Source organism: Epinephelus lanceolatus, chromosome 21, assembly GCF_041903045.1.
Source record: "Epinephelus lanceolatus isolate andai-2023 chromosome 21, ASM4190304v1, whole genome shotgun sequence".
Lineage (NCBI taxonomy): Eukaryota > Metazoa > Chordata > Actinopteri > Perciformes > Serranidae > Epinephelus > Epinephelus lanceolatus.
In genome coordinates, this window is record NC_135754.1 from 4,826,098 (window position 1) to 4,836,109 (window position 10,012).

Here is a 10,012-nt window from a genome sequence, read left to right on the forward strand (position 1 = left end):
TAATTTGAATACCATCTAAGTCCCCAAACCCACCAACTGGTTTTAAAGGCATGTTTTCTTTAAAAATCACGCAAATCACCACCGTGCCAAGTTAAAAATATTATTCTGACCAGCCGCTGCTTCCACTGGTTGGTACAGTTTATTTAAGAAAATTGCACCCATATTGTGCTGATGTGCACACACAACTTGTGTGATGATAATGCGATTTGTATGGAGGATTTGAACTTTACTTAAGAAATTAGCTGGGGGTTTTTTTGTGATAACTCTCATTCCATCCATGCTCTTTGCTCGTTGCATTAGCTCCAAGAACCCCATAAGGTGTATATATATATATATATATATATATATATATATATATATATATATATATATATATATATATAAAAATGCATTTTTCCCCAGCCACCCATGGAGGCTAAGGAAAAAAATTGTAGCTTCGGGGAGGGTCAAGCTTAAAAATAACAACAACAACAACAACAACAACAACAAAGCGAAGTCACACTACAGGCCATTCTCCTCTGACAAGTAAAGAACAGTCCCTTAGTCATGCTTTTATTGTGACACTTTGAACGGAAATGCTGCATTATTTACTTTCCTTTCGTTTGTTTTCGTTGAGGAATTGAGGAAGTGAATTTTACATCAAATGCGGACTTGAAATGATAGATCACCGGATTTCTAACTTTGTAGCATCGCGGCAAGTATCACATTAAAGCTGTGCATGTTTCGGAGCAGACTGCGTGCTTTATGGTAGATGACCTCAGTTAGCCTAGTGCTCTTTCAAGCGCTGTTAAAAACATTTAGTGCGATTTCGACCTAACGTCACTGGACCAGGAAATAAAACGCAACACAAGGCAGCAGATGAAGAACTGATGCTGATGAAAAAGAGAAACCATACGTGTTTGATAGTGTCCAGCATGGCTTTATTAGCCGTGCTCATGATGGTGCTGTACGGCACCATTGGCACCCAGCCTCCCGTCACCTCCAGCCTCAAACATGACTACCAGCTGCTGGGCAGACCTCTGTACAGACTGGACTTGGGCTGGCCCAAGAACCCAGAGGTGTTCACCGGGGACGTGTTTGCAGTGGCTGTTAACCAGTATTCTGCTGTGGTGTATGTGGCACAGAGAGGTAAATACATGCATTACCCCCTTACTCTATGCATTACCTTAGAGCGTTGATGATAATCATTACGTTATTTTTTAAAGCATATATTGAGGGGGGCACAGCCCCCCAATATTAAATTCATGTATAATTGCAGTGCTATGATAGGCAACCACGCACTGCTGTCCAGTTTTATTTTAAAATATTTTCTGTTGTGCAGTCTGGGGATTCAGGAATTTAGGAGCTCCTGTGCTGAGGGCAAGAGGGCATGAGGTTAGGTTATCAACATTCCCCCTCTAATGTCTGTTCCACAGGAATATGCTAGTGGCATCAATGTTCATATTTACCAATGTGGCGAAGTGCTGGAGTAGGATGGAATTAAAGCCGGAACTAAAGTCTGTAAACAGGATAAGGCTGGAGATAAGAGGATTCCAGGTGTTGCAGGGTGTGGTTGGGTGCTGCGTTGACTGTATCCTCATCAGACAGGTAGGTTTGGTTGGCATATTTAAATGGATCCTGGTCTTTAGACCCTCGAATTAGATAAAGAAAAACTCCTTAAAAAAACTTTAAAGGGATAGTTTGAATCTTCTGAAGTGGGGTCGTATGAGATCCTTGTCAGTAGTCAGTGTATTACCTACAATAGATGTCAGTCGGCATGCCCCCAGTTTGGAGAAGCAGCAGAACACCCCAAACTTACCATTTTTAACTGCAGACTCGATGCCTCATTATAGGGGTAGGCAACTGGAGGTTCCCTCATTAGCCTCTCTAGCGGCTTCCTGTGGCTGTGGCAAAAAAATAGATGAAATAATTAATGGTTATTTTATTTTAACTTTCATTTGTAATTGTTTGAAGGCCTGAAGTGATTCTTACATTCTCTGATTGTGAAAATTTGTAGCCTATGCCAGAGGTGTGGACTTGAGCAACATGACATAGACTCAAGTCAGACTGGAGTCACAAATCTGATGAGTCGATGCGACTCAACAAAATCAAAAAGAATTGCAACTCAACTTTGATGTAGGAGCAGAATATGCATGAATTTTTTCTTTTTTTGTATGGTGGGTATGTTGTGTTGAGTATCAGGTCTCACAGGGTAATTAGCAGTCATTAATATATATGGTAGGAACCTTTCTCTGTGTGGTCAGGTGATCCACCCGGAAGGAAAAACTGTTTTGACCACTGAAGCAGCTCGTTGCTGCAGGAGATACATGTGTGTTTGTTTTTGAGTATTTTTGGAAACATTTTCTAGTGTAATGGACACTGACAAGTTTGTGATGGAAAATAAATGGACGAGTGTTTAACTGGTAGGTTTGACTCAGACTTTCATTCATCAGACATGGCAATGATCAGTGCATCAATTAAGTCATCCCAGGTGCAGCATCTCAGTGGCTTAAAGCGTTGGCTTATCCTCTACATTTAACACAAATGACTTGTGACTTCACTTGGTCAAAAGCCCTTTGACTTAAAAATAAGCAATACTTTTCTCCAAGCTAATTTGGTAACAGAAAGTTATAGACAAGCTATAGATAATACAACATGGCAGGACAGAAATATATAAAATTCATTCTGTTGTGGTACTGGTTAATAGTGCAGCATGCTATGAAAATGCAGTGTCAGCATTACTTTTGTTATGAGTTATTTCAGTCGCACTTTGTAGTATATTGTTACACTGTTGTTTTCTTAGAATTTCCCCTTAAAGTTGACAGTAGGTCCTTGTAAAGATAAAAGTTATTCACAGAGCATCTTAAACCTCCTAAGGTGAAAAACTGTTAGAGGAGTAGAGAGGAGATATTTTAAGAGGCTTAAGAGTTTCTTAAGTGGAGGAGAAAATGGCAGTAACATAAAGAGGTCAGAGAAATATTCTCCCAAGGCTGGATGACAGTGAGCAAATAAAATGCCACAGATTACATTGTGCAGGGATAATATTTGTGGTCCATCTCATTAGGGATACGCACACATTTCCCACCAAGATTTTGAGAGTAAAGGTTGCCAGCCTGTTTCATTCAAAAATTAGAATTCCATAAAGGAATCACAAATTTATTTTCATGAATGGCTTGTAGTTGATCTATAAAGCGTTTGTAAATTGTACATAAAAAACGTATACAATAAAGACAGATAAAGGATGCATCGTAAGACAGTTGTTCCAACATTGCTTTGGTGCATGTTTGGTAGGGTTGGATATCCTTTAAAAAATTACGATACCAGTGCCAATACCAGTACTCTTAAAGTTATACTGGTAATAATAGAGTAACTGGCTCAGTACCTTTATCCTGCTTTATTCGATAGCCATCATGTGAATGGAGGCATTCAGTAGTGTAATACCAAGAGGCCACAAGCATGTAGTTTAGCCATACTTTCAAACATACTGGCGGCATCTTAGTATGTTGAACTGACAACTTCGTCAAATATGTCTGACTGGGGAAGCTTGGATACTACTTGGTACTGTGTTATTTCAGTCAGTACCTTGAAGGTATCGAGTGCCAATACCCAGCCCTAATGTTTGGTTTGTTTGAGCTTTAATGTTGACTTATATTATAAAAATAAAGTCGGCCTGAATTTGAAGCAGAGATTTGCCCACTATAAAGTATTAAATGGTTGTCAAACAGTTGCCTCTTGGTACTGTATCTTTACAACCCTTAATTTACTGAATAGTATTATTACTTATATCTTATTTGTTTGATTCCCCTTACAGTACTTTCCTTTGAACAAGTGAAAATCTAATCAGTATAAAATGTGCACCCTGTTAACATGTCACATGGTGTTTGCCTCTGCTTTGCTGTTAGGCAACAATGTGCCCAAGGTGCTGGTGTTCACCACAGATGGAGATTTCCTCATGTCCTGGAATACAACCACGCTGGAGATGCCTCATGGCATGTTTTTGGCAGATGCTGCTTCGTCAAACCCTACAGTGTGGATCACAGATGTGGGGAGCGGCCCATACGGCCACTGCATCAAACAGTACTCATCATCTGGGAAGCTCCTGCAGGTGACTGTTTTATCCAGGATTTGTTTTGGTACACTTGTTTTAGGTTTCACTAGGGTGTTTTCCATCAGACTATTTAGTGTGAACTGTAGAATTGGAAAAGCCAAATGTTGCAAATAAAAATGAATATTTTCTTTTATTTGTCAGGTGCTTGGTACGCCAGGGAAGGCAGGTACTGGGTTGAACCCTCTGCAGTTTGACCAGCCGGCTGAGATCTTTGTCCATGACTCAGGAGAGATGTACATCGTGGATGGTGATGGCGGGATGAATAACCGCCTCATTAAGCTGTCCAAAGATCAGGAGGTAGTGTGGATGCATGGAGAAAAAGGACAACGCCCGGCTCAGTTCTACATCCCCCACAGCGTGACCGTAGACAGCGCCCAGAGGGTCTGGGTGGCCGACAGGGGGAATAAGAGGATCCAAGTTTTTAACTCCATCACCGGAGACTGGTTGGGGACATGGGGGAGCTGCTTCACAGAGGATGCACCCTACTCAGTTCGCTTGACCCCGGACAAGAAGTACTTTGTTGTTGTCCAGCTTAACACCCACCAGATCTCAATGCTGGATGCCCCACCGGTGGGTTTGATTGGCCAGTGCAGAGTGGTCAGTGTGATCCAGCTGGCTGATGAAGTGAAGCCCCACCTGGTGGACCTGGACCTGAAGACAGGGGCCCTATATGTGGCAGAGATTGCAGCTCAGCAGGCCCAGAAGTTCACCCCCTTCAGTCTGGGTGGAAGCATCTAGTAGTGCCACAATTGGAAATGGAGTGATCGATCAGACACAAACTGCGTCAGTCATAAGCATTACCAGTTATCTAAAACTGGACTGAAAATGTCCACATCTGTTATTGTAATTTGCAGTCATGTGATCAGGAAAAAGAATCACAAAATGATTCTTTGATGAAGCCTAATAAAATAATAAATAATAAAAATAAAAAGATTTAGATGTCTAAGGTATCACCTGACAACCCTGTCTCATAGAAATTACCTTTTTATTATAATACAGGTTTGCAACAGTATTCATGTTTCAAAAGAAACATAATGCTGTATAAACACCTTTTTTTTAAATCAACAAAATAAGAAAAGGTGTTTGTTTCTGCAAAGTTGCAAAATGTTCATACTGAACACAGTTTCAAAACATCCACAAAATGTGACGTGTGTCTTTTATTTTCTTACAATATCCGCTCATAGCAAAGATGGCCTGATTAGTGTTCTATGCTTTTGTTTAGGCAACACACAGCACTTAGTCAAAGGTTAGAGGAATCTTGTTTTGTTACGTGTTTTCTTTTTGATTAATCGACCAAAACTTCAAAAAGTGTTGTAGAAACCCAATCTTAACCTTATGTGGGACGCAACAAACCTTAATCTCTGGTGTCAAAGTCCTGCATTACAAAAAAGCAGCACCTCAGGGACTTGAACAAAGTAACAACAAAGTTGACAGTTGATGGCAAAGTATGCACTGTACATCTGTATAAAGAGAAAATAAGAGAAATAAATTATAAGACCTGAGAGTGAATCAACAGATTCTTAAAGGGATAGTTCAAATTTTTTGAACTGGCGTTGTACGGGATATTTATCCATAGTCAGTTTATCACATACAGCAGGAGTCAGTCGGCACAGCCCAGTTTGGAGATGCAGGCTGGAGTCCAGCACGAAAGCTAAGCTAAAATAGGCTATGTTTTGTTGCTGGCCCCTCCACAGCAGTACATCGCCTCGCTTCCGTGTCAAATTCCAGCCTGCTTCTCCAAACAGGAGGTGTGTCGAATGACATCTACTGTAGGTAATACACTGACTATAAATATGTACCTGATACAACCCCACTTCAAAAGGTCTGAATTATCCCTTTAATATTAAAGGACCGGAATCAGGACCAACATAATCAGTGCATCCCTACTTTCAATTGAGCCATTTGACATGTGAATGAGAAATGCAGAAACAATCCCATCAAACAGAGGCTTATGTGCTTATGTGCCAGGTTGTCCTGTTCACTAATGCATTCACAGTATTTGGCAAAAAAATGTAGTATATAAATGTCATTTTTTTGAGACAGGGTTTCCTCTGACGAAGCATGTGCTGGTTTAAAAAGTTATTAATATTCAGTGTTCAATACTACAATGGAATTCAAAGTGGAAAATATTTGGTAACACTGGACTTATAAAACAATGTAAGGACTGGGCGTGGGTCAATTAAATAATTCGTTAAAGTACTTGTGTAAAGTGTGAAACAAAGCCAATTCTACTATTACAGTATATTATGCACTTAATGAAAACCAGGTTTCTTTACAGTAGATAAAGGTAATTTTGTTGGTTATTTATTATCAAAGCACTGTTATCAATGATTGCTATTCTAAGGTGAACATATGGCTAATGCATTTATTATTGTTTTTTGCTGTGTGTGAAGTGAAGTGCCATCTGTATTTTTCATGACTTTGCAGCAGTTTCCTTTCCTCACTGCAGACACTTGAAACTCTCTTGTGCTTTTTGCCGGTTCAGCCTTTTGCCAGTATATGGCTGTTTCTAAAGACATTTGTATGATTACACATGTAAACATGTGTAAAAGGCCAGAGCTGAACTGCCTAGCGGGCTGTTTGACCTGAGATGTCTATAATTATCAAAGCAGCACTTAATAATGCAGTGAATAAATACAGTGTCTGATGTTTAATTCTTTCTGAAAAATGATTTGCTATTGTAGGTCTATAGTTAATCTTGATGTATCATATTACTGTCTTGCAGTGTATTTGCTGTACTACAGAATCACCTGTATTTTGATATTATCATTGTTAGGAAAGCATTGTGATTGCTTAATTGCTTTTTCAGTGTTGCCACTATCAGTCACTGTGCAGGCTGTGTGGGAAAATGAATTATTTGTGATTTCCCTGGAGATTTAGTGAAGTAGGAAGTGATACTTGTGGCCACTTGCTGCTGTCGGTTCAAAAGTCCTTCAGACAGTGACAGAAAACAAGGTACTTCCACACTGTATAGAGCTGTGGGATTGTTGCACTTATGCTCATTGCATCCTCTATTTAGTACAAGCCTCTGTCCAATAACTGAGCTAAATGTGAATCATACAACTTTTGTTTTCAAGCCCTGGCTTGCTGGTAATGATGGAGTCCAGGAATCCAGTTTTACGCATCAAGTTTAGTTTACTCACCTTTAGGAGTGCTACTGAACAGTTGTCTTTAGGGAGGCACGTTTATATCGGCACGTCATTGGTACTGGAAAGTATTGGCTTCAAAATGAATGATCAGAATCGGCCAACAGGCTTTTCCTTTTTTTGCAAAATGACTGAATATTACATATATTAAAAAGCATTCTATTTCATGTCTCCATCTGCTGGTGGGCCATCAGGGTGCATGTAGGATATGACTTAAATTCCACTACAGAAGAGACTTGATGATCACTAAAATTAGGAAGGGAAAAAAGTGGATATATCGATATCGGTATTGGTCATCAGCCAAATAAGTTCTTATATATCAGTATATCGGATATTGGCAAAAAATCCAATATTGTGCATCCCTAGTTGTCTTACGTCTTGCACAGCTCTGCAGGAGCTTTGTCAAGTCTAAGAAAATAGATCTCAGTTTGGGCTTGGAGATGACAAATCTTAAATAAGTAGCCTGCGTTAGTGACGGTGTGGATTATGAAAAGATGTGGGCATTTGCAAGGCAGGCTTGGTCTGCAGAAGATGCTATTGCATTATGGGAAATGTAGAATTTAGCCTTTTTGAAATTTTGACTAGAGTCAGGACATCTCTCCAGCTGTATGGAAGTGCAATACTCAATCTAATCACCAGTAAAAATGAAATGTTAGCATTGTACATTTCTGCAAACCATGGATATGTTACATTTGTTCATTATTATGTAGCAGGTACATTGGTTATAGTTAGGAAAATATTATGTTTTGGCTTAGAATACCTTGTTTTGGGGGCATAATCCTGGGCAACAATGTCTCTGTAAAAAACAACGTTTTTTTGTACAGCTACCCCCAGCTGCAATAGGTCACTAAAAAAACTCACTTTTGGTGTCTATAAAGATGCTGGAAACAGCAATGACTTGACTTCACAGCCAGTTTTGTTGTTTGTAGGTCTCATCTTCAATGGTCTGCAGCTTGGCAGGCACCTCATCTAGTTGACACACCATCCACCATCCCCTCCATCTCCTGATGACAAAGTCAGCTCATACTTCAGAAACATTGATAGATACATATGAAACATGCAAATGTAACGTAAACATGGTTTGCAGAAACTTACAATGCCAATAATTTCTTCTGGAGACTGGGCTGCAATACAGCATTACTGGAGCCTTGAAAATATTTTTTTTTAAATCAACAGCAGCAATGTGAAATGTGCCAATGCTGCTCTTTTGTCCTGATATACTTTGAGACAGTGTTCTATGTTGAAGGTTATTGTATGTAAAACAGGCAAAGTGACCAGTGAGTTTCAGTGAAGGACGTATAGTTTATTTGGTTTTATTTTTATCATTTTCCATGTGTACAATAAACTGGGATGCATGCATTTATTGATGTATAGAGCTCTGCATAATAATAGTATAGTGTTGGAAAATGCATTTTAAGCTTAATCCCAATAAAAACAACATGGTGAGTTGGCCTGTATATGCAGTAGGTACTTGCACATATGGGTTTACAGAGTGTTGAGTATGTGTGTCTTTTGTTGTCCATATTTGTATAATTTGTCTAAAAAGTGAAAATTGTTGTACATGAAGTTTTATTTTTCATTTGAAGTCACTTTTGAAATGTTATTTTGTCTTCTTTTAAATTCTTGCTGGCAGAGAACCCAAGAGTGAATGATACTTCAAATAAAAACATTAATCATAGCGGCGTGTTTCATTTTTACTGTGAAGATCTACTGTCAGTATCCAGTACTATAATGGATAATGATAAAGGCCTGATATGTAACAGTAATAGCAGAAAAATAACATTTTATCTTTAAAGGCCCAAACTATGTTTTTACTGCCCTCAGCTCTTTTAGTAATTTTATATTTTGGTTTTTAAATTTAGCCCATGGCATCAATTCTTAGTTAAAAGTGTGTTGGTTGCCTGACAGCTGCGCTTAAGTCGAGCCCCTGCCCCTCTCTCTTCAACTTCCCATGTGGCAGCCGCATGCAAATTGTGCGCCCTGCAGAGTGTTATCACATTTCTCTCATCTGCCGTCATGGACAGCTAGGTAACAATAGTGTTTGCATTAAGCCTTATCATTGTTTGTCACTGTTGTGAAATTAAACCACTATTAAAACATCTTGAAAGAGCTAGACTAATTAAAGAAGCAATAACCCACCATTAACAACAAGTAAGCTAGTCTGGCATAAAATCATACAGTCTCCCTCCAGCTCTCTGCCAGGTTTGGGTTCACCAACTTCCCAGTGTGAGCAGAGACAGATGTCAAGTTGCTTTCTAACTTCCACGCATCTTTTTAAACCAAAATTCAACCTGAAATGAAGTTTATGTCTCCCATGTTGTGTGTCTCATAATTAATTTAAATAAAAATGACATGCAGTTTGGGGCTGCGCTATGTATAGAGTGCAGAGGAGAACAGGAGAACTACAGAGCTGCATGTTGCTGTTCTCTGGGTTTCTTAAACAATATTTAAAGATTATTTAGGAAAACAATCATAATTTGTGTGTGACTGTTTCAAAAAGAAGAGATGAGAAGAAGAGGAGAGGAGAGGAGAGGAGAACCCACTTGGCTTGATTGTAACTGTACATAGGCCTACTTTGTAGTTTGGAGGATGGATTAATTGGTTTATTATTTTATTAATTCAGAGAACAGTGTTTTTCAGTTTTGTGGAAAGATTTGTTGATTGTGATGGTTATTTACTTTAGACTACTAAAGTTTGCACATTGTTTTCATTGTTGTTGCCTGTTATAAATAAATGAAAATAAATAATTGTAGAAAGTGAATGTGTAGCAGCTGCTAGG

At 39.0% G+C, this 10,012-nt stretch overlaps 1 protein-coding gene across 1 annotated transcript; it reads left to right on the forward strand.

The window, feature by feature from the left end:
- Positions 1 to 586: 586 nt before the first annotated feature.
- Positions 587 to 8,911, forward strand: LOC117247525 (NHL repeat-containing protein 3-like). The gene is made up of 3 exons (XM_033612107.2): positions 587 to 1,128; positions 3,882 to 4,084; positions 4,229 to 8,911. Exons 1-3 carry the CDS (start codon positions 870 to 872, stop codon positions 4,823 to 4,825), a joined length of 1,059 nt encoding a protein of 352 aa, XP_033467998.1. The 5' UTR covers positions 587 to 869; the 3' UTR covers positions 4,826 to 8,911.
- Positions 8,912 to 10,012: the final 1,101 nt, after the last annotated feature.

Excerpts from the sequence above, each read along its gene's own strand:
- LOC117247525 (XM_033612107.2), top strand. The coding sequence starts at position 870 with ATGCTGATGAAAAAGAGAAACCATACGTGTTTGATAGTGTCCAGCATG. Across the intron at positions 1,129-3,881 it reads GGTGTATGTGGCACAGAGAG|GCAACAATGTGCCCAAGGTG; the intron begins GTAAATACATGC and ends CTTTGCTGTTAG. Across the intron at positions 4,085-4,228 it reads CATCTGGGAAGCTCCTGCAG|GTGCTTGGTACGCCAGGGAA; the intron begins GTGACTGTTTTA and ends TTTATTTGTCAG.